The 25,283-nt window shown below is 35.2% G+C and overlaps 1 protein-coding gene across 1 annotated transcript in view; it reads left to right on the top strand.

Annotated features, from left to right (window-relative positions):
* Window positions 1-7,768: 7,768 nt before the first annotated feature.
* Window positions 7,769-25,283, top strand: part of LOC137471936 (triadin-like) — a 106,968-nt gene continuing 89,453 nt past the window's right edge. Inside the window, exons 1-2 of the mRNA XM_068186642.1 lie at window positions 7,769-8,006; window positions 8,796-8,933. Coding sequence (XP_068042743.1) covers window positions 7,769-8,006; window positions 8,796-8,933 — 376 coding nt within the window. The remainder of the gene's footprint in view (window positions 8,007-8,795; window positions 8,934-25,283) is intronic.

Raw genomic sequence — 25,283 nt, 5'->3', positions numbered from 1 at the left:
AATGAAATAAAAGCTTGCATTCCTACCATGCTGTATTGTATAGCTAGGAACAACTATGAACATGACTGAAATATTTTGAATATGGTATGAAGGTGACATGCATTAAAAAAGCTTGAGAGAAGAAACTACAAATCTCATGCAGTACACAGCGTGTATGAATATGGAATAAATAGTATATCACATTGAAAAATCTCATATATTTTCAGAAATGAAAAAAGTTATTTTTGGTTTTATGTGTGCTTTGCAACAGTTCATTACTTCCATCCTTTGTGTTAGAAAACACACCTTTTTAACAGGCTTCATAATTAATGAATGTATTTCATGCGTTTCTTGTACACATAACTGGATTATACATTTAAATTGGTAAATGCAACTCAATAATTAAAGATTATTTTAGTCCTTGATTGCCCAGGAATCTATACTTGCTAATGGGCTAATAGAGAATTCAAAATTCCCTGCCATCTCTGTGACCAATTACAGCTAATTAACATCCCCCTAATTTCAGATCCAGAGTGCTCAATATTCAGAGTAAATTGACAGTGATTTAGCCAGTCACCTAAAGGCCAGACTAAATCAAACCTAATGAAGCCTCACCAAATCTATGAATGCAAAATTACCTGCAAAATAATATAGGCAAAAATATAGAAAACACACTTAGTAGACACACTTAATAGAATGAGTTGGCTATGTTGTTTTGTAAGTAATAAAATCTCATGGGTACGCTCTTTGTTGGGGCTAATTTGTTTTGCTCAAATAAAGAGGCTTTTTAGAGACCTGTAGCAAAGGCAGACCATTGTGGAGGTAATGCCTTCAGGAATGGGGAGTTAACAGTGCATGGAGCTCCCATCTAGTCAGATGCTTTCTTTAATTATATATCTTTAATCCTTTTAAGTTAATGCAAAAAATCTGGCCAAATGTTGTGGCACTTCCCATCCTAGCTTCTGAATAACACAGTCTGAAGTCATCATTTCCTTGCCCAAACCTGTGGTCATTTTTATTACTGCTTTGCAGTCACAGATGGATTTTGTCTGGCCTTGGGGAGTATATAATAATTATAAGGAATATGCACATACATTTTTCCTCTGCAGTATCATCTCACTGTAGTCTCCCTGTTGGGCTAATGTTCCCTGGAAAATTCTAAGAACTGCAAAAAGAAGGGTGTACCTATTTTTGCTTTTGTGTTTTATGACTATATATACACCAGTTTTTAAACTGAAAATATATTTGCATTTGTCAGGAAAAAGAATTAACTTCTGGATTAGTTTAAACCACTAGCAAACTTAATGGAACTTAATATAATTTTTTCTCTTTTTCAAACATGCAAAGCCTTAGACAAACCTCCTACTCTGAAATTTATCAAAACAGTGCTATGGTCTCCTGAAATATATTTTGTATCATATTTATAAATGTCAATTCAAAGCATGATTGAACAGCCTCTGTTTCAAAGCTCTTAATGAAGTTCTTAATTGAATTATATAAGACTTCAATTAATGTACGTAAAACCTACAAAACATTTTTTCTCTCTTCTATGAAAAAATCCTAATTCCTGTGTAAAGAAAGGCTGCTCAGATGACATCTGGTTTCTTATGTTTCAGTCTGCAGATTTCATAGCTGAGTTATAAACTCCTAGAAAATGAGTTTATACTGAAAAGAATGACAGTCTATGAGCTATTGCAGTATTACATGTGCTGCTTTCATCCCAAAAGGTTCAGTGTACAAAAGATGATAAATTTTGATAGATCAAACTTTGCAAGGTTATGCAGTTGAAAATATGAAACTCCAGAAACTGTCTCAATGTATAGGGAAGAATCTAATTGGAGAATTCATGCTTAAATATACTTCATGGGACACAAAATACAAAGCAAATTTGCAGTGCATAATGGTATCTGTGAAATTTCTGATTTTAAACAAACAAATCAAACCAGTAATTCATTCCAGTAACAATTGCAGTGATGCAATTCTTTGGTTATTTTCTGTTGAAGAAATTGAAGTAACTCAACTAGAATCACCTATATGCAATATATTATTTTCAGCAATAGAATTTTTTTGTGACTTGTGAAAATAGCTGTGCTTTGTTCAACCACATTTTTACCTTGCTGTGATTCACACTGTATTATCTCACATCTACAGTATACTGTTTCTCTTTTTAATGAAGTCAAATTTCTGCCACATAACAGGAGCCCCATAGAGATTAAACAACTCCTCACTTCACTCTTTAAGTGCTTCCTTTAGCCAAGAGACAGCTGATAACATTCATTATTGCTAATGGTGTTTCTTTGTTTTTTTTAATTGACCTTTGTGGGGTTCATGCTGTTGCCATCAGGTATAGCCACCTATTCACAGCATTGCGATGATCCCTGTTTCCCTCCTGGTAAAGACCTTCTGCCTGCAGTGGTCTGAATATGTGTGTGGATGATAACAAAGCATGGGCACGAGAAGAGGCTAGCACACGGCAGCACTGCTTCTCAGCTAACCCAAACTCCGCCTGGCTGGGGCTTGCAACAGCCTATTCCTCATTTTCTTGTCATGCTTGAAGTGGATCTGACAGCTAAGAGATGCCCCCAGCCAGGAGAGTCCCAGGAAATGGTGTCAAGCTGAGGTACTAATTTTACATTTTTAATGCCTTTTAAAGGGCATTACAGATGCCCTTATAGGTCTGAAGATCTGTGTTCTTAGTCAGAGAATTGAACCCATGGAATGAGAAAAAAATAAAGCTTCAAAATATTTTAGATAAAATATGTTTCAGAAAACACCACTTAATGAAAATCTGAACTATCAAATCAAAAGCTTCCAGCTGATATCAAATCAAGTCATATAAACTACACTTAAAGCCCACCCTAAACACACACTCCTATCCACATGTAGGACTATATCAAATGGACCTGAAATTACTCAATTACTTTGTGAGAGTTTGTGAACTTCTTTCTAAATTTTGGCAAGAAAATTCTAGTTATAACTGCTTCTTTGTTCACTTTCAGGTAAGGTTTTCTCTATGAACTTGACCTCAATATAATTATCTAAGGTTGATATTAGAAAGAGACAGCCACAGGCTGTTAATATTTACACTATATGTACTTATTAAATGGACATTACTGAGAAAGCTGACTCTGCACTTTTTTGACAGTTTTTATATGTAATATAATTAAAAATTCAATTAGTATTTTTATACTAATAATTCAGCGGTATCAACCAGAGTTATACCTGTTTATGGCTTAGAGCTATAAGGATGACAAAAATGTTAGTCTATGAAATAGAAATATAAGACCTAAGGACAGTTATGTTGATAAACTGGAATGGTAGTAATAGGAGACGATGTGTATATTGAGTTCAGTATCTTAGATGCTACTTTTCAAAAGATCAAAGAGTATAAAGAAAGAAACTTACAAATATATAAACTTTCAAATTAAAATATAGGTCTCTATATTTATAGTAGAATATTTTACTAAGAATAGAAGATGTTTTATTACCACATGCTAGTGTTAGGCTTTTGTTTTGTATCAAACACAACAGAAATTCTCTGTCTTCATCAGCTGTACCTTGTCAATGTCAATGAAGTAGTTTATATCTCATAGATCAATCTTTGCACTAGATAATTACTATCATTTTTAATTTAATTGCATTCAATTCACTGGAGTCAAAATATGTAATTGATGAAAATCCAACAATTATTAACTAATTTGCTGTGATTCATTAAAAATAAAAAAGGCCATCTTAACAGAGGTTGAACTCTGAGTATACTTTTAACCATTTGACAAGCAAAAAAGATTGATAGGAAACTTCATTTCTGGCAGAGTTACTAAGATGTGAATAATGACTGAAGTGATTTGCACAGATAATCAGTTAGTCACTTTTTGTTATACACTTCACAGGAATAAATAACACAGACTATTAAACATAACCAAATTTTCTTGAGTGGCTACAGCAAATCATACCATGTGATTACTCAATTCTTGTATCCAAACATCACTTTTAAAGTATGCGTTATCAGTCTTGATGAAAAAAAGGGGGTTTCTGTTCAAAAATACTTAGTCACTTCATGAAAATTATCTTCTCTCTTCTTGTTACCAAGAGCATGCCTAATGCCTATTGCAGGAATTGAGATCTTTGTCATTGCCTGGTTTCAAGCAGTTGTCTTATGTGTGAGTTATTAATTACAATTAAAATTAAACATTTGATTTTAAAATAATTTGGAGTTAAGATTGTGAGCCAGAGAGACTTCAGAAATTAAGAAATTAATTGTTTAGGACTGTTCTCACATTTTAATCAAAGTACTGTTTCTGTACCAGTAATGCTAGAAAGCCACAAAGAATCTTAGCGCTTGATGTGCTATTTCAAATTACACAGGGATTTTTTTAGAAGTATTTAATACCACTAACACATATGAAATTATTTCTTAAATAATTATTTTAAATATATTTGCATATTTTTAATACAGAAAATTCAAATAATCTTCCAGATATCTCCAACAGCTAACAAACATTCTCCAAATTCAATTGAGTTGTCCTAGAATAAGAGTCCTTTGAAAGGTAGTATACAAATTCCTTCCATTTGATTGGAATTCCTCCTCTGTCAGGTTTAACTCTTCTAAATGTCATAATTTTCCAGAAGATTCTGGAATTCTGATGTTTCCTCTGAAAACAAAACAACAAAACTGTTACTATGCTCACAGCAATGAACATGCCAGCACAAGAGGAATTTTTAGTGATCTGAAAAACATCTTTTATACTATACCAGGTAATAAAAAACTTTGACAAATAAAACATTCTGGCAATGCATTTTTGTGGAATCGGTGCTGTTCTGGAATGTAAATAATTTATCAAGGGGAATAGTTGCGTAGACCTGGCATTAATTATGAATGTAAAGTTACAAATCTAAGTGCTTAGCCAAAGTGTACAATAACAAGAAGGATTTGAATCTTAAACAGCATCACTAGCAGGGTCCATGTCACATACTTCAGTAACAGGAAATTAAGGTGACATGTCCATGCTAGTTCTTCAGACTTCATTCCTAGTCAATGGAAAGGAGTGGGTATCTTTGGAAATGAATTCATGTAACCCTAAAAAAGAGAGACACTTGTCTTCTGAAGGTCGCAATGTCTTAATGCACTGGCTTTTCAGGGAGTTTAGGAACACCAGGGATTAAGTATACTTCCAGGTATATTTCACTAAATAAGATAATCTGAATTTAAACTGTGATTAAACTAAATTCTTCAATATTAATTGTATGTTTCTTGTCCAAATTTAACCTCTTAAGTAACCATTTACTTCCTTTCCCCTCCTTCAACAGACATTTATTAATTGTTTAATATTTTATCTAAGATTAAAAAGTTAGCTCAATCCCTATTTAAAAGTTAAACAAAAGCTTAAACTTCACAAGTCTGTATCTATTTGAGAAATATTCTGAGAAATAGCCTCTTTACAGTTTAAATGCAAAATCCTGTCCCCTCTACTTCCAGAGCAATGGATTTTATGTGGTATATGATGTAATAATTACAGTTTAGATCTATTATATTAATCTATATTAATATTAATTATAGATGTAGATTAGTTAAAAATTCTATATTACACACCATATTTTGGCAAAGGAAATATATTGTGAGCTTACTTTTAAAATAATTTGTCTCCTAAGATTTGATAAGAAATGAGAAGTTGGATAGAAGACTGCTAATTCAGTCAAATATGTTGACTACAAGATGATTGTAAAAAAAAATCTCATCATGCTTTCAATTTCTGGACATCTCTAAATTAAAAAATATGAAGCTCAAACTTCGTTACAAAAATCTGCATTCTTTCAGCTTCACTCTTGAAGCAAGAGTATGCAAATCTTCTGGAAGTGGTTGTCTCTCTTTGCATGTGTGTGAGGTAAATTGAATCTTTCTCTGTACTTAACACCAGAATTGTTTCATTTCCTTTACATTTCATTCTACTAGAGAGCTTGTAGCACCTGGTGTTGTCAAAGTTGTTGGGAAAATTAAAATCATGGATTCAATCAGTCTTAATTTTCATTTCAGCATTGGTGAGGTGTTCTTAAGAATTCTAGAACATAACATTACTATTAACACTACTCTTAAAAACGTTGGAAATACAGCACAAGTTAAACAGAAGATCTGTGCAAGAGGACATAATTTTTCAGGTTTTTGCCACTTGCATCAGACCTCAAGTGAGCTCACAGTATTTTTTTGAATACAAAATTTCATTTTGCAAATATCAATAAAGTGTTCTCTACACAGCTCCAAACTGATTTTTCTAAACTTTCTATGTTAAACAGGATTTGCAACTTGTGCCTGTTAGCATAGGCATGACTGGACACACAATTTTGCCTCTGGACACTTAGAAATTCTAATCCCTTTTTATAGTGTGGTATGAAGATGTTATGAATTAAAGACCAGGATATGATGTTGAAGACTGATTCATCAGCAAAGATGGCTTGCCCTGGGGTGGTTGGAGTAATTTCCTCTGCTCTTGATCTTGCACTTCTCTGAGCATTTCCCTTGCCTGCCCAGGGGGACAGCTCTGCTACCTGTGAAGCAGAAGCAGTTCTTAAACTGCTAGTTGATAGACCAGTATATTAAAATAAATTGATACCAATTCTTGTTTAGCTTATAGCTGTAGTCCTTGCAGCTGTAAAAATCTGTGGCTGTAAAAGCAACTGAGCCCTCCCTAAGCAACCAGTGGGTAAAAGGAGGGTGGATATCCACAATGAAAATTAAGGCAGCTGTCCAAAGTTAAACCATCCCTGCTTGTGAATCAAAATCTTGATTCCTCTGGCCATGTCCATTCTATTAGTCCACTTTGACTCCTTAGCACCTCTAGATTAGAATAAAGTGTAAATGGCATCAGGGGTCAGGTCACAAATTTACTTTTTAAGACCCTAAGTATAGATATTCCTTCTCCTGGTTAACGCTTGAGAAGACAATTTGTGGCAAATCACTTGAAAAAATTAAATCTCTACATCTCGATGCGTGAAGACAACGCAAATAAGTGTCATGCTAAACAAAGTAAATATTTGCTGGTTTACTACTCAATCTTTCTGAATAAAATAATGTGCACAGTAGTGCACTAACTTAATTTTTTTACAACTCTGTCATTGCATCATGTCACACCTTCAATTTATTTTATGTGTTGATTGTTCAGCAGCACATATCTATATAATACAATATTCACAAAATATTAACTATAACATTTCTTTGGTCTGCATTATCAACAAGCGGATGCAAACCAGTAGAAAGCCTGGTCTCTTGTGTTTCAGAATAATTAATTGGAAATAAAATGAACATGCATAGTGATGCATTTATATTTCAAATAAAGCTACATCTAAGTTTTGTTACAACACTTTTAAGAAAATGGCTGCTCATACTGCTGTCACTGAAAAAAGTTACTTTAAGCCTTCACCTTGCATGATTTTTAGCCTGCAAGTCCATGTGAGACTGCATCTGATTAATGCTGAGATTTGGCTTGTGAGTCAGAACACTGCAATCAGAAGTAGTCCTGAAGAGACTTGTCTTTAGCTTCCTACTAAAATATTTACTTACAGAAAGACAAAAGAGGTATGGTTCCCATCTTGATTATGTTAAATTCAGGATACATGTTTCCACCAAAACTCCTAGGAGCAACACTAGGTCAAAAGTTAAAATCACATTTGTAGCCTTCCTTCAGTTGTTTGTATTTGTGGGAAAGCTTTGCACAGACCAGACAATGACTCAGTCTGCAGTTTCAAGTACAGTGGGCAGTATCGTAGACTGAATGAGGGTTTTCCCTCTTCCCAAGCAATGTTTGGTACAAAGTTCAAGAAAGTAGAAAATTGCTGCACAGAATGGTCAGAAGAAGAAGCCTGTCAGAGATGGGAAAGTCCCTCTGAAGTAGTGTGTCAGGTACAGAGAAATCTGGTGAAATCCAAATTGGAAAAACCTTTAAGGGAGTATTGGTATAACCCACTGATGGCTGCACTGCCTGGGTGTAGATACAGTGGGGAGCAGAAGCCTCACTTCCATCAGAGGTTCCAGGAAGGTGAAGGACATGAAACTGCACAGCTCCCTTGTTTCCCAATTTGCTTGTCTACAGGGGCAGTGAGACCAGAACAAGTATGCACATGTGCACAGGTGTTATGTGAAAGAAATTCTAGAAAAGTTGTGAGAGAAGAACCAGAATCACAGGAGTATGTGTTTGAAAGCAGTTGTCTCTGTGCCACTATCTGGATTTGTATCCCTGTTTATTCTGAACTCAGGTTAGTTTTGGCCTGAGCTTTCTTCTTCCCATCCTGTATGTGTGGTCCATGACAATGATGTGACCTGTCTGAGCAGCTAACCCGAGACCCGAGGCTCACCAGTTTCTTCAGCCAGGACTTGTGTGAAGGAAGGAGCTCAGCGGGGAGACATGACACGAGTGGGACTGAATCCTAGATGCGCATCAAGAGGCAGGGGATCTGTCAGATTAAAACCTGAAATGATTATCTAAAATGAAGAATATTAGAATGATATCTGTATTTATATTTTGCCCAGCCAAGCCCTAGAAGGAGAGCCAGAACCTGGAGTACATCAAACCAAATTGTACACTAGGTCCTTAATCACTCTGTGAACAGCAAGTGCAGTAAGATACAGTATATACCAGCCTTCCACAGGAAGGAGAGCTGTCCTCAAATGCTTGAATAATAAAAATTAACACTCACAATCCTTGTTTCTGCTAAAAGAGGTAGTATAATTAGTCCTGTATAAAATAAAGATGAACTTTTATTACTGAAGGAGTTGTTTGGCTTGAGTTCTTTTTTCAAATCACTTTTGTTTTAAACTCTGCACTCAGGAAGATCTGTTCACAAGCTCAGCACAGAACCACTGAGAATCATTCATGAGACACTGGAAGAGTCTTCTGATTGGATTTATGGCTTTTTTTCTTTACTGTCTGACATCGTATGGAGTGATGATGATGACAGTGATGAAGGTATTTGTAATGTAAAGACTTCTGTAACTGCTCTAACTGCTGTTTTACACGTATTAAAATGGCTTACTCGGCTTTTAACATCACAGACAAGAAGGTCAAACAAAAAGGAAAAGTGAACATTGTTGCTAATAAAGTATCCACTGGCTATTCCAATCAGTAAATTGGTCTCTTTGTTAGCTTTCATCTCATGTTTAATGTACTATTACAGAAAAGCTGTCAGAATGAAATATTACCATTAGTACATCTTGAAGAAAAGAACACTAATTTATATACAACTTCAAAGCCACAACCAAAATATGCATCAGGAGATTGCTTCAGAGAATGGAAATGGCTACTTTCTTCTAATCAGCAAGAATCTAAAGAACCCTGGAAAATATACAAGATACATCAAGAAATTTAAAACTTTTTTCAATTTGACATATTGATAATGGGGCAATATATTGAAATGAAAAAAATATATAGCATTTCAACTGAACTTCCATGATTTTGGATGACATATTGCAAATAATTCTGTTTACTAGAAATTATTTTGCCATTATGGTACAATTCTTCATCAGATAAATGAAAGCAACTTACTAATATTTTGATTTTGGAAATAAGTCTCCTTCTGTTAATAAAAAACAAAAAAAAAAACAAACCAACCAAAAAAAAAAAATAGTTCCCCTGTATGGGCAGAGACTGTTCACACTCAGTAGTGGATCATCATGTCACATCATATTGGTCATTCTGACAAGCGATAAGTTTCGGAGTGACATCTTCATTTCACGGTAACTTATTTTATATTCCATTTGGCTACACCAGAATATAATTAAAAAGTGACATGTACTGAAACTGACTTCTACCCTTTTGTTCAGAAACCTGAGATATTACCCAGTGTTTACCTTTTAAATTTGTGCATGAGCTTTTTATATTAGCATGGTATATGAATGCTAATAGATAGGCTGCTTCTTGTGAGTCTGTGAATTAGGCATCCTATTCTGAGATATGATTCATAACTAACAGAAAGTCAGTCTCTCCTAAGGCTGACAAATAGAAAAGATAAAAAATAGCTTGATAAAATTTTATCAGTGTGCGGTTTTAACATTTCATAGCTCCCAAAGCACGTGCAAACTTTCAAACACTCGAGTGTCTAAGTGCTAATGACAGTAGGAAAAGCCATAAAATACTTGACAGACAAAAATTCGAGACCTGATGTTCACTAGATTTGGAAACATTAGCTCTGGCAGTGTTTTGTCCAAGTGGAATTTCATCATCAATCAGGAGTGTGAATAGGCACTAAGGTATCTTACTGCACTATATCATAACAATTAAGTTCTTTGAGCACCTTGCCCACTCTGTGCTCTAGTCAGTGTAGCTGAAGCTGCACACTGGCCAGGATCACTCCTTCAAATTCCTTGTCTTACATGGAGGTGCAATAACATATTGCAGCAATCAAGTGCTTATAGTTACACTGAAATGGGTTATTTTTTGCCTTGGGTTTCACTGGAAGCATTGCTAGAGTTACAATTTTGTTAAATTTCATATGTACTTTATTTGGAATTTAAAAAGAACCATCGAGCCTTTCCTTAGAATGTGAAAGCAAGCATAAAGTAAAGGAAAATTTTAATTGTAGTCACAAGTTAATATTCAGAAGCACAAATAGAGATTTGGATATTTCCTTAGTTACTACTGCATCTTGAATTTATCTATCCAAAACTCTATGGAAAGTTAGATTTTTAATGAAAAATCCGGAATCTCAGAATAGATGCTTGTCATTTAGCATATAAAGAAGAAAAAATATTTTTTGAAATAAAATAAGCCAACATGAAAAAATGTGGTTTTTTTTGGTTTTGTTTTGTTTTGTAAGTTGTTTTCATTTTGGTTTTGGATTTTTTGTTGTTTTTGTTTTGGTTTGGTTTGGTTTAGTTTGGGTTTTGTTGGTTTGGGGTTTTTTTTAATCTTTCTCTGATACCTGTTTTTTTCTCTTGGTTTAGGTGAAGTGGAACCTTCCCTGAAAAAAGGTTGGTCAGTTACTTAATAATAGAGGGAAAATATTTTGTAATCTTTTTAAGAATTAACTGTATATCTGTGATATAAATTCTGACACTAGTTACATTGTCAGTCTACTAACTTTTTCAGCTGTGCTCTAGCAAACCCCTTAAATGCAAACCACAAATCATAATATCTACTGAGCTTTTTGTTGTAAGAATTTGTAAGGATTCTTTACTATTTCGTTATTACTTGAGTATTTAATTATTTGTTATTATTTAATTATTACAGATAATCTGAAAATTTTTAATATAAAAATAGAATTACAGAAATGTTATTTTTATACTTGTCATGCTTGTGGGACTTCTGTTAATGCAAAGGAGTTATATGTATGTCAGTATAGAAATAAAGTTCAGGAATAATAATATGGAAAGTATATTTAGTGAGAAATAATGATGAGGTCTGTCAAGCATTTTACCTGAAGCCAACACAGGCCCCTAAAGAAAGGACTGCGTCCTAATCTTCTGAAAAAATTACTCAGTTATCACTGAATTTTTAAAGCAGACAAGTGAAGGAAGTAGGATTTATATTATAATCTTTATGGATATTGAAATTGTTTTGCTGAAATGTAAAACTTATATTCAACTTCTATTAAATCAAAATGCAAATGTATTAGAAGGCTGGAATTACTGATGAAAGAATGTAAATCTTTTCAAAACTAAGGCATATTTCTTCTCCATATTGAGCAAAGCTCACGAATAGTAGGATGTGTAAGCAGCCCTGTGTGAACTGAATTTGGCATCTATCAACTTCTCAAGGGGTAAATGCCCATATTGAAGAATCTATCACCTCGGTTGTTTCTGAGATTAAAATCCAGTTTTCTCTGAAGTTAAATGGAATGGGATCAGGCTTCTATTTCATGAAACAATCTGTCAGTCTCAATCTGTAATCCAAGGAATTAATAGGCTTGAAGACCAAGAGCAGTTATCTTTCTATTGATGACCCCTCATGTTAGGAAAACTTACAGAGAGTGTAGGAAAAGGTTCCCTCTCTTTACTTCATCTGTAAGAACTGTAAAACTTCATCTCTGTCTCTTTTCCCATAGAGACAGGTGCATTTTTAATTTTACAGAGGTGCACAGACTCTGAAGCTGTAGCACATTGTTGGCAAGGATGTATGTGGGTGGAAGATGTCTTCTCACCACAGGCCAGGACAGGGGCCAGGCTGAAAGTGCTGTTACTGCATGGCTAGGAAGGCATAATCCATAAAAACACTATGGACAGCACCACGCTCCACATTGCAATCCCTTCTTCTCTGGAAATCAGTGACATAGGCCTTACCCGTTGCATTGGGACAGAAAGATGTAGAAACAGAATTTGGAGAAGCCATATAAACAAGCTCTAGGCTGCCTAAATTATAAGCAATTGGAAGATACTGTATAGTTGTTTGGACCTGAAATTGCTCCATCAAGGAGCTGAGTATCTAGCTGCCAGTTGGGAATGTTTTCCTCGCTAATCAAAGCTCCTGAGTCTGGACATGAATCCTGAAAGGGTCTTCTATCTTTGGTATAAAGGAAGCAGACAAGAACCTGGTGATTTCTCCAGATCTGGTACCTTACAGGATAATACAGCCACACAGATGTGAAAAGGCCCAAATTCAAACATGTTTCACCTTCTAGAACAGTAAAACATATTTTGAGTGTGTTTTCCCACTTCCTGGATGTGTGCTCAAGATTCTCCCTCTGTCTTTTAGAGTATAAGCATTCTCAACCTTGTCTCCCTGCAAAACAGTTTCTCTTGACTGTGCCTGCTGAAGATAGCGTCCCTTTCTGTCATAAGTAATGTCATAAGCTTTCACATAGCAACATCCTCAAATAACTTACCATCTCCAGGTGACTGGAGGTCTCCATTTCATCCTGGCAGCCAGGATCTGGCCTTGTTTATACTTGATTTTGTCACCTCTTTTACTGAGCTACAGAAATACAACATATGTGGCCTGAAGCCACGAGTCCATTGGAAATGTGAGTGCAGAGTACTGCATGTGTCTCCTCAGTGACTGGCACCTCTCAGCCCCTCAAGAGTTGTTCCTGTCTCTCTGCAGACTTCTCTTAAAACTATATAAACATCAAGGAGCTTAATTGCCAGTGTCTAAAGCTTATCAGAAATTTTCTGAGTGCTCTGTGGTGTAGTCTAGTGAACAGCTTTTCTGCTTAGGCACAGCGAAATGCTCTCCCAGAGCTGAAGCTTGTGAGCACAGAAGGCAGAGCCCTGGGAGGTGAGCTGGGGGCTCAGGTGAGCTCCTGCAGGTAGCACTCACAAAAATCACAATCTGTTCCCCTGAGCACAAGGTGCAGATCTGTCCAAGTAGCTTTTCTCAACTAATTTGTGCTGTCATTTACATGGTCCATAAATAAGACTTCTGGAAGAAAAGCTTTCTAAAACAAAACAAAATAAGACACAGAATTGGTGATTTTTCCATGCTACTGCCCTGCTACTGTTAGGGCTGGACCCAAAGGAGGACCATCTATACAAATATATCTGGGGATTTTTGGGTGTCAAAACGTTAGGTTTATTAATGAAATTAGAACCAAATTTTTTGGTTATGGAATTTTCTCTGCCTATTTGTAAAGGGCCATTTCTGTATCAAGATCCCTTCTACTCTGAGCAATAATTTTATCTATAGCTTTATGAAAGATTCTTCTTTAGGTGACACTGTCATTTGAACATTCTAAACTAGAAAACAAAAATTCCAGTGAGATTGTGCAGTGCTATTGCTGTCTCCAGAATATGAACAGATTTATGTTTTTTCATATTTTTATGGAAAATCTCTCTCAAATTTCACTCTGGAAATGTGCACTATGATTGCTGTGCCTGACATTTAAGCATTTGTATTGGATCTAACTCACAGTTATTGTGGTATTCATGGATAGAATGAGAATTTTTGAAAAATCTCCATGTCTGTTTTTACTCAATAGACAAATCTTCACTCTAGCAGCTTTTTTGAATGCTAAGATGTTTGCACAGCATTTACTTTATAATGGAATATAGTAACTGAAAAATAAGATTGCTGATATCACAATACAATTGTATATTGGAAAAAAATTCAAGAGGAGTGGCAAGGACATTGTCTAGCCATGAAAGAGGAAAAGTCCAATCATAATTATAATCCCAAAGAGAGCCAAGATCACTTTCCTAGAGATGTAAATTAAAAGCAAAGATAATAGAAGTACAAGTAATGACAATGGACTTCCACAGGCAATGGGATTAATATCAGATTCAGAATCCTTTGAAGATATGAAAATATCTCTCAAGCACCTTTTTCTTATTGCAATTATTTTTGCCAGTCCAAGCCTTATCAATAATATTTATCTTCAATAATTTGAAAAGAATGAACATTTAATACTCTCTGGCAAAGCAGTATTCTTCAGTGGACATGGTGAAAGGTTATTCCGGAGGGGACTTTGCAGTCTTTGACAATGTATATTCTCAACATACTAAAACTATTGAGCATATTCACAAATGACAAAGAAGTTTAATTCTTTCTTTCAGGCTTAATTTTCTTTTAGCTTCAATTTTTTTCTATAATAGTTATGAGTGATAATCTTGTTCATTTTTTCAGGTTTAGTTTCACCTTTAGAGACACGTTCTATTATTTGAGAGCTGTACGCTTACATGTTTTTACTAGAAATTATTGCTATAAAAAGAAGTGGGGGGTTTTCTATTTGTTTGTTTGTTTGTTTGTGGACACTACTGGCCTCAGTTGTGAGTTTGGAAAAGAGTTGAGAAAACATAAAATTGGAAATAAAGATGTGTAAATAGTAAAGAAGTACAAACCCTTCAACATTGAAGACCATGCCTGAAAAGGTCTTTATTAAACTGTAAATAATTTTAATTACTCTAAATACTATTCAATTAAAAAGCAGAGAAAGAAATAAAGCACCATTGTGACAGTTATCCATCTCTGTATTATCGAAGAGTTTTATTGTTGGCATAAGATTATTCTTACCTACAATCAAAAGAAACATTTCCTTCAGGGAGAGATGGATCTCTAATTTTCTGTGAGTTAGTCTATATGTGAGACAGAAAAAGCCAACACAGACTAGAAATTTCTGTTAAAGCTCGCAAGAAATTTTGTAAAGGACAAATAAACTTTTTGGCAAAGCACCTTATCCATCCATCTTCAGTTCAAATGAAAGTATCATTGCCAGAGTATTACGCTGGTTATTAATATTCTGAAGACGCATCATGCTCTTAAAAGACATGTCAGCTTCGAAGGGGATTGTCAGTTACATTGACTCACCCTCAGCAGCTCTGGCCAAGGTATAGTTCACCCAGACCTGATGCCAGACACCTACTCCTATTAACCCCTTCTCAGAATTTATTCAGCACAATCTATTGGCTTGTTCAGAACTGGGTATTGATCTGTGCTAATAAAGAAAGTGCTGCCAAAAGGAAAGGTTCTCAGACCAGACAATTTCCTGCATAGTTTTTTGGTGCAGTGATCAAGTGAACAAGTTATTAGTGCTACAATTTATCATGTGTGTCAGGGTGTTTTTAACTATTAAAGTACCTAAGAATGTAGGATTAGATCAAAAGCCCAGCTGACTCAGTGGATTGGACAGAAGTCCTCATTGCTGTGTGAGTGACCAGTGCAAATGCTTCCGGAAGTATATCAGAACTGTTAAAAATATAGTTATAATTTCCCAAGGGAGCTCTCAATACTCCAAACATTTTCCTCAGTGAAGGGACGCAGTGTTTGCATGGTGGTAATCCATCTACAACTTCTTGTGAACACAAGGCTACAGACAGTTTGGAAATGAACTAGAGACAATAAATTCAGAATACCATAAATGGAACCAGAAAACTGTGTTACCAGTGTAGTTGTCATTTATATATGTCTTAAAAAATAATTACATAATTTCATTCATCCCTAAAGTATATACCTATTTGTACTGATAATGCCTTCTGAATTCAGTTTCTTTTATGTTGCTGTATGGTAATGTTAACTTCTCTGTATATGAGTTGCTATTAAAGATCTCACTAAAAGGCTTTTGCTGTTTCCCTAGGTTATACTTTACTCTAAAGCATTTTGCATATTGATTGGTTCAATTCTCAGATGTTAAACTGCTTTTCCAGATATGTTTTTTTTTTGCATTTTTCACTTTTGTGGCATCCATTTCTGTTATTAATGTTCTTTTAACAATTTCATCTGGTTTTACTTACATTGATCAATACAGCAATTGCATATCCACCATAAAATAGCATTTTATAAAAGAAAGAAAATATTTTCCATATTACTCATATGAAAAAAGGCAATATACCACAAGGGTACTGGGATGTTCAATTATAGTTCTTTTTTCTTTTCTAGAGTAGTGATTTGTTTTCAGCTTGAGCTGAAAGTTTTCAATCCAAATTTACCAGCTATATTTTAAAAGAGAAAGAGAGAACTTCAGGCCATAAGGCTAGTAAGGACCCTGGACAGAAGTGTAGAAGAGAGTTTTCCAACTGTTGAAGTTATCCTCTTAAATCAGGGAAAACATTACTTGAAGACATCCATGCAATCTTCATGGAAATCTTAATATGTGCCCCAGTAATGGAGCTCTAGGAAGAACTCAGAGGAGAGGGTATTAAGCAGATCCCCACTGGCTGGAGTCTGCTGTGCTTGACCTGGAAAATGAACAACTTTTCCAAAGCTCAGTTAAACCCACAGCATCAAAACTGGGGGGCTTGCATATTTCTGAGTGAACTCAGATCCCTTCACAGCTACTGCTGTGCCAAGGAGACGATGTAGCAAATGGAGCCCATGCTCATGACCCACAGAAATTTCTCTCTTCTGCATGCCAAACCCCTGAAATAAAATCGATTGGATCCAAAAGTGATTGAATTTGTCAAGGAATGACTATTAACAGACTAATACAGTAAAGTAGAATCTGCAGAGTTCATGTTTTTGAAATCTTGGTAGAGTAACTGAGTCTGTGATCTCTTTTTATTATATTTTTAACACCTTTCAGAAACAAAGAAACAAAACCAAAAGATCCAACCAAACAACAATCAAATAGATTCATAAGGAAAAATATTTCTTTGATGCAAATCAATATTAGAGATTTTAGGTATAGTTGCATACATAATTTTGATCTAAGAGGTCTACAAGACTTGCCTGCATTTTTTCTTTAGAAAATTACACTCAATTAAATGCAGACTGATAAAATTGGCTGTGAAAAATTTCATTTACCACTGGACCAATAACATCTTTACAGACTGGCATCCATAAGAAGAAACATGTCAAGACAGTTTCATGTTCCACTGGTTTTGATCATGTGTTCTATCTCTGATTTTTTTGAGTAAAGAGGTGTTCTGTCTTTTGATTTTTGGTTTTAATCAAAGTGCAAGTAGCATTCCTTTTTGATTTTAGAACCTAAAGGTACAGGACTGCTGCATGGGAATGAAAAACACAGCCTTAACATCTTTATATATATTAAGAATAAAACTTAACTTTATGTCAAAATGTTTAGGAGTGAAAACTTTTAATATCTTCCACTTTCAGTTCTTTCAAAAGCCCAGTCATTAAAATTCCACGATAAAAATCTGCATATGGTCTCCCTGAAGAATGCCAGTGCTGCTTACGGGAAAATTGCAAGTACCTCCCTCCCTGTAAAAACCTTTCTGATAAGATATTGCTTTTCTGTTTCAAATGGAAACCTTACCAGAGGAAAAATAAAATATAATAATAAAATTATTTAGATTTTGTAGGGAAGGGAATTCTCAGTTTAACAAGGCAAATGGAACTTGACATAGCCCTTCCCTTCCCTTCCCTTCCCTTCCCTTCCCTTCCCTTCCCTTCCCTTCCCTTCCCTTCCCTTCCCTTCCCTTCCCTTCCCTTCCCTTCCCTTCCCTTCCCTTCCCTTCCCTTCCCTTCCCTTCCCTTCCCAGAAGGAAACCTTTATTCTCACTGTAACTTGTAGTTGTTTTCCAAAGAGATGGTTTAAAAATTCTGAAATCATATTTAACAGGCATTGTGGTCTGGTTCCTCATGTCGTGGATGAACATAAAAACTGCTCAGAATTTTCATTGACAGGAGCAATTTGTCCTCTGTTGCATTTTCAAAAAAGCTCTTTTGATGCATGGCTTCAGGAAAAGTTATGATGTCCCCCAGCCTGAAGTTGCTTTGAGTCCCCAGAAAAGGAAGAGATCTCAGAAAACACTGGAGATAAGACTGTGCTACTGGCAAACTGGTGGGAAAGTCACCTGGATAAGCCATATATGTCACTCAGAATTTCCAACACTGAATGCTGGTATTTAAGGCCTTCTGTGACACAGTCATTGGTTCCTGGATATGGGCACAATTTAATTCCCCAATTGAATATTTCCTCCTCTCTCTCTTTTTTTTTTTTTTTTCTGTCCCTATGCTTTTTTCCCTCTTGCAAGGTGCTTTTTGGGTTTCCTGTGGGTGTTTTTGCCTGTAGACACAGCTCCTTGATGTATTAGTAGCCAGATAGAAATTGCTCTAATGCACAGCTTCCTTTCTTCTCCTCCTGGCCCCGCAAGGATAACTGTCACCCTCACCAGCTGGTACTATCTAGATTAAAAATAGACATCAGCAGCACAATTGCAAATTTCTCCTGAGGATACCAACAGCAACAGTTGACTACAATTTTTCGCACAGACAACATCTAAAAACACATTAGAAATTACATCTCTCCCATCTTCTTAAGCTATTAACACCACTCACTCTGGCCTTGCCCTCAGGATCGGTTTCCACCAACTCTTAAGGATAATCAGCTGCCTGCTACCAATTAGTCCTGATAAACTAGCAAGAATATATCCCCACTAAATTGCTGGCTATAGCTATAAGGATTTTAACTGCTCAAAAGCAAATTATTAACCTCTGGCTCATCAGACTCTGAGTTGGACTAATTTTCCTTTTCACGTTTAGATATTTGTAATCTCTTTTGTAGAGAGAATGTCAAAGCACTGAAGGTGTATATGGCTGTGTTACCTGTAACAGCTGATGAAAAAGATGACCAGCTGGTAAAATTTTTTAGGAAAAAAATCTATTCTCATTTCATAGAAAATTCCATCTGCTTAATTATACCTTTAAAACACTAGATATATTAGAACTACATTCTTTCTTCACTGCAGTATTTAAGTAGAAACAGGTTGGCTTTAAACATGGATGGTAATGTTGAATGTCAGGTTCAGAGGTAAATCCCCAGTTCTTTTGCTGACTTTCTGGGTTACCTTGGATAAAGCATTCTTGTGTTTCAAATGGGGACTCTTTTTTTTTCTCACTTTGTCTCTTATATCATGGACAATTTTTATATGGTTTTGGGGATCTTTTTAAAGATATATTTCATCTGTAAGATGGAAACTCAGTGAAGGGTGAGGTATAGGTGTAATTTCAACAATGCCAGAATGCTACTCACCATTTTATCCTCTAATGAAGCAAGATGCAAGGCTGTGCTTTCCCAGTAAGAGAAGAAATGCATCCCTCTAAGTTTGAACTCCTGTGTTACAGAGATGAGATATTTATATCATGTCATAGCTCCATGTGGTACCTAAAGTAATACATGTAGGCTAAGGCTCATGAATGCTATTCTAACACAATAAAATTAAAATAGTTGAGAATAATGCTATCCATTTTACTGTGTTAGAAAAAGGACATAATGAAAAATCAAAATCAGAAACACAAAGGCAGACAAAGAAGGGAACCAGGAGCCAGGAGAATCTCCTCATGCCCTAGCATGAGGGGCTGTGCTCTTCATTCACACTGATGTAAACCTGCACAGTGCTGACCCATTAGTTCACACAGATTCAAGGGACTGAAATGATTTTCTCCCATCCTGATCTTCTCGGAGCCAGAGTGCACAGCTAGTGCTGTGCTCTTGTTAGACACTGTCAACTGCTGTTAATGAAAATTAGCTGCATGAGGGGTGGGGAAGCTGCTGCCCAGACTCTTTTGTTCAGCAGGGATTTCCAGTAAAGCTTCCTGCAATACTGATCCTCAGCTGACTGGTAAGGTCTGTTTTGGGTCAACAGGATGCAGATAAATCAGCCTGACAGCAATATAGTTGAGTGTGTCTCCTTTCAGCATCTTGACATGGTCAGTGAGAAGATTCCTAGCTTTCTTTCTTGGACCTATTTAAAATAATCACCCTGTATGTTCTGTATATCTGCACAAGACCTGAGCTCTAGAGAAATTAACATCAAGCAGTGTCCATATTTAAGGTAATAATTATCTATGCAAAACCCAAGCAACACAAGGGGAAAGAAAATTTTTCATGTCTGTCTAATAATTTAAGAAAACAAACAATGAAATACAGCTTTTAAAATACATTCTCCCTTACAATAATTTAATAAACTGTGCTGTCATCTCATAAAGAATCCAAATGGTTGCTGTGGTGATAAAGATTACCCTTGCTGCTGCTTGATTCTGTCATTTTTCTAAACATGAATTTATAATATTTAGGATTTATTAACAATGTGTCACATTGATAGAGATGAATTACATGCTTTAAACTGGCCACATAAGTCTTCTATGATATTACAACCACTTTGTCAACTCAGCAATAAGATATGATGTGATTACTACAAAATTAAAGTTATTTGTCATAAAAGATGAAGCAGATGAGTATCAGAACTCTCATAAAAGAACAACAAAATGTTTCCAATAATCTAATGTGTTTCCTGATTTTAAATACTTTGAAGTTAACAAATAGTTACTGTTTTATGTTTTGTAAATTGTTTCAGTTTAGCTTATATTAAGACCAGATTTATTTGTACTGGTAAAATTTGGGATGTAATGTGTCAGAATCTATGTGATTCAGGCTGCAATTTTTTATGATGGTTCAGGCTGTAATGGGAAGTTTGTGAAGAGACCTTAATGATGGGACACTTTGCAGTGTGTAAAAGCATATATACACACACTTGTGTGTAAAGAAAATGTACTTCACTTCTAGGAATTTGTGTATGTTTCTTTGTGATGTGTGGTATCCTAATTGTAGCAGAAAATTAGATGAGATTCTCAGTGTGGCTGTCTAAAAAAGTATCTTTTTGTGCAACTTACTGGAATATTTGTTTGAAGCAAGCTTCACTGCTGATACAGTGTGAACCTGATTTAAATAACCAGCTCAAGAGCCATAGCTCCATGGATATTTTGGAGTCAAACTAGCAGTAATTTGCCTAAATCAAAAGTAATTTTATAACTTCTTTTTATTTTGAAATAACAGAGATTTATTCTTATTTTATACTTATTTTTTCAAGAAAAATAGGCCTGTTTTCTGTAGTGAGACATGTAATATATGGTAGAAATGCAGCAGAGTGAGGCATTTTAAAGCAAGCAAGGAATATGCGTCTATGTGACTCTGCCTGAAGAATATGAATTATTCATATTCATCTCTGTATGTAGGGTGGCTGGTTGAACTAGGTGAGATATGTCTCCACTGAATGTTGCAATGCAGAGGAAGTGACTCAGCTTTCTTTACGTCCCCTGAGTCAGTGTTTGGAGGCAGTCTGGAACAGTGGCATGGAAAACTGCTCAGATGTGCCCAGAATTAGGGAGCAATCTTCCATCTGCTCCTGTCTTGCACTATTCTTACCACTTATGCTACCTAAACTAGACCATGTAGCCATTTAAGCAAAACAAGTGGGAAAAGTTTGAAAATCCAGCATCAAGATTGTCTCAGTCAATAGAAATAAAATATCCTCACATATTTGAAAGAAAAATAATCCAGGCTCAGGTGAAATGCAGTAAATCAGTAGAGCATATTTCTTCCTATTCTCACCCTTTGAGGTTTATAGAACTATAAATGAACTGAACACCCAGACTGAAAAGAGCAAGATGAAAAGTGAATAAAAACTTCTTTTAGCCTAATGACATCACATAATTGGCTTAGTTATGTTTCCATACATTAGTGGATAACAGTGATGTATTTTACCCTTTGTTACTCTTTGTCACAGTGAAATAATAGTCTCTCTATCTGAAAACAACCTAGCCTGATGTCATAGAATAGTTATGTTTTTGCAAACCACACACAATAATTGTTTCAGATACCAAATACTATACAATAAAAACAGTCTGCATTATCTTCAAGGACTTATGTAAATATCTGGGGAGGGAAAATTCTGTTTCCTACTGGATTTCTTTGGCAATGTGTGAAATTACTAAGGTTGTAAGTGAAATATTTCAGTTGTCTTCAATAGGCATTAGAGTAGCTTCTTAGACTAGAGATGCAATATGCATATCTTTTCCTCTGTTGGATTAATTTTGGGGTCAGTGTTCTTGCTATTTAGACCCTGCAGACTACAGGTAACACTGACACACAAGAGGCATCTCCCACAGAGTCTAGAGATATCTGCATTTTCTTTTGTCAAAAACAAATTTCGTACAAATTTCATTTTAGAGCGTTTTCCTACTGCAGGAAATATGTGCACAATATGATAACCCAGGCACTGTATAGTCCTAATGACTTTATTGCACAGCTATAATAAATGCTCTTTGAATTTCTACAACTGTGTGCAAAGAGGGCTATGCACATTTGATTTAATTCTGGTTTTCTTTTTCAAAAATTCAACATTTTACCTTCTTTTATATTATCCTGGTTTTGACACAATAAGGACAGAAGGAAAAATATTTATATGCAGGTATATAGCAGCAATTTAATATCAATATTACAGCTGAAAAATCTCATTCAAAAGGAATGGCATAACAAGGGCAGATAAATACTGTACCCCTTCCTCCTCTAAGAAGACAATTCTCTGTTTTTGGTGTACGGCATGATCAAAATGAGTCATTCACCAAGACCACAATCCCTAACATGGGAATTTTTATCTCTGTAGTTTGTATACAGCATTGAGTCTACCTTTATTGTGTGTTGGAGATACCAATTCAGTATGTGAACTTTAAATTTTTTTAGAAAATGTAGTGAACAACTCAAGATAAATACAAAAAATATTTAGTAAATCATGTTTTTCTGAATCATGACCAACATGTGTTACTGTATAGCTATTACAGATCAGCAAAACCTATTCTTGCCTTTAAAAGTAGTTGTATGGCTCAATTAAAACCAGAATAATGATTAAAGACATTTAATGTTGTGATTTTTATCCATATATATTGTCTATATAGATATAATAAATTGAACTATATTGTATATAACTCTGACTATGCAGGTGATAAAGCCATGGTGCAGCCATAATATTTTAAGCACTTTTAAATTATTTTTTTAATATGAGAATGCATCTGATATTTTTGTATGCAACAATTATTTTAATATTTGCAAATCTGCATTGCATTTTTTTCTTCAGAAATTCAAAAACAGAAAACGGAGAGACCTGAAAAACGAGCACCAGTGAAGGGTAACTGATTGTTTTGTCTGTTTTCCCACATATATTTGTGTAACATACAGTGTCTTTGTTAACTACATAATTTTTTTTGTTAACTTGGTTAACTACTGCTGTTGTATCATCGAAGCATTCAAAGATCAGTTGGCACACACTGCAAATGATCAAAAATTCATTTATACTTTAGCATTAACAAAAAAAATTTAATTTTATGCTTGTGTAGATAGATTGAAAATGCACATTCATAATAAGATTCTCCTGCCCAAACTTTTCCAGAAATCTTTTTTTCTAGCAAAGGTGCAAGAAAGTTGAGTGTTGATGAACTTCCTCTGGTGCAAAAGGCATGAAGTGTGTTGGGCAAGGAAAAAAGCAAATTTATAGGCCAGTGGGTGCCATCCAAGTTAGGAAGTCATAGCTAAGAGTGAGCCAGGTGTGTATCAGAGATAAGAAAACTTCCATTTTAAGAACCTGCTCTTTTTCAGACTGTTTAATCTCCTATAACTGGCACTTTCCAAAAATGCACAGAGGAACTGGTTTGGACTGGTTTTCAGAGGTCATATAAACAAAGGTGTTTTCTGGGATATCTGAAGGCTTTTTCTGCCTAACAGAGCTCCTCCATAAAGGCTGGGCCACATAAAACTTCATGAGCACCCCTCTAACACACCGGTGCTCTGCTTAATAGTGGCAGGAGGAAGCAAGAAGGAGGCTTATGAAAAATATTGTGTATACACATACACCCTCCCTCATGCAATTATATTCATTTCTATCTGTGTTCTTTGTGTGCTTCATAGTATTTTACACCTCTGTAAAATGTTTTTATAGTATTTTTCAGCTCCAGTTTTCTGCCAATCAGGGTCATCTGGACTGCCTAGAACTGTTTCCCAACTACTTAATAAGTCATGTTTTATCAAAATGAATTTTTTAGGGTACCAGTGGGCAAGCCAGGCAATACTAAACTCAGATCCATTAGCAAGGATCCCAGTTAAGGTGTTTTGGAGCAAAATAATCTAAAAACATAAATGATGTTGCAATCTTGACCAAAACAGCCTCTTGTGTACCATTTCATCTATACAAAAGTGCATTTCTTTTCACAAAACAATATGAACATTGCAGAAATTATTACAAAGAAATTTTAAGATGCCAGAAAAAAAAGTGTTTAGGTGTCATTAGTTAAATTACATTATTTATGTGCCTGATAATGCAGTCTCTAGTTATACAATCGGTTGCTGAAGCACAAAACAAAATTTTTTTCTCTATCTTGCATTCATGTTTTAACCCAACAAAGCAACTTGTACACAGGAGGAACAATGACAAGAAAACTTTCTGTCTGGCCTCTGTCTACAGTGTAATAAAGTCATGAATTCTTACGGAATTTTACTGTTACCTCCTAAAGTACTTTCAGGAAATATGTACAAATACAGTCTTTTATTGTTTTTAACAGAAAAAAATCCAGAAGTAAAATGAATATTTTTAATAGCAGGAAGTGGAAAAAACATTTCTGTCTTCTGCCCCACATGTGGGAACACTAGAGTTTTAAAAATAATTTAATTATATTTTTTTGAATAGTCAAATCCTCTGAGTACAAGTCCCACAGTTTACAAGAGAGTTCAATCTATAAGCCTAATTTTTGAAAGATTGAAGTGAAATATGAGGAACGGTTATAATGAATAAAAATCCCAGATGGAAGTGACTGAAATTAAAAGATTCAAACAGTATGGAGAACCAGGCAAACTGGTGCCCTAAAATTTGCTTTTAATTAAATATTTTGATAAACTACTAACAATAATGTCTATTTCAATTATTGTGACAAATTAAATTCTGAAAATAAGAAATACTTTGAGAAAAAATTTCACAAAGCCATTGGTCATTCTTAATGGCCCTGAAATCAAATTATTTCCTGAAAATGCATACACATAAGCACAAGTTCACTACAAATTAAGGTCTTTCCAATTTGGTTTTTGAGGTATTACTAATTTCACAAGTGTGGTGGCACCTGGACTGCATGACCAGGAGCTTCATCAGCCAGCAGAGGCACAAGGGATTG

This window comes from Anomalospiza imberbis, chromosome 3, assembly GCF_031753505.1.
Source record: "Anomalospiza imberbis isolate Cuckoo-Finch-1a 21T00152 chromosome 3, ASM3175350v1, whole genome shotgun sequence".
Lineage (NCBI taxonomy): Eukaryota > Metazoa > Chordata > Aves > Passeriformes > Viduidae > Anomalospiza > Anomalospiza imberbis.
Note: the sequence above shows the minus strand (reverse complement) of the source record. Positions and strands in the feature narration are given on the sequence as shown.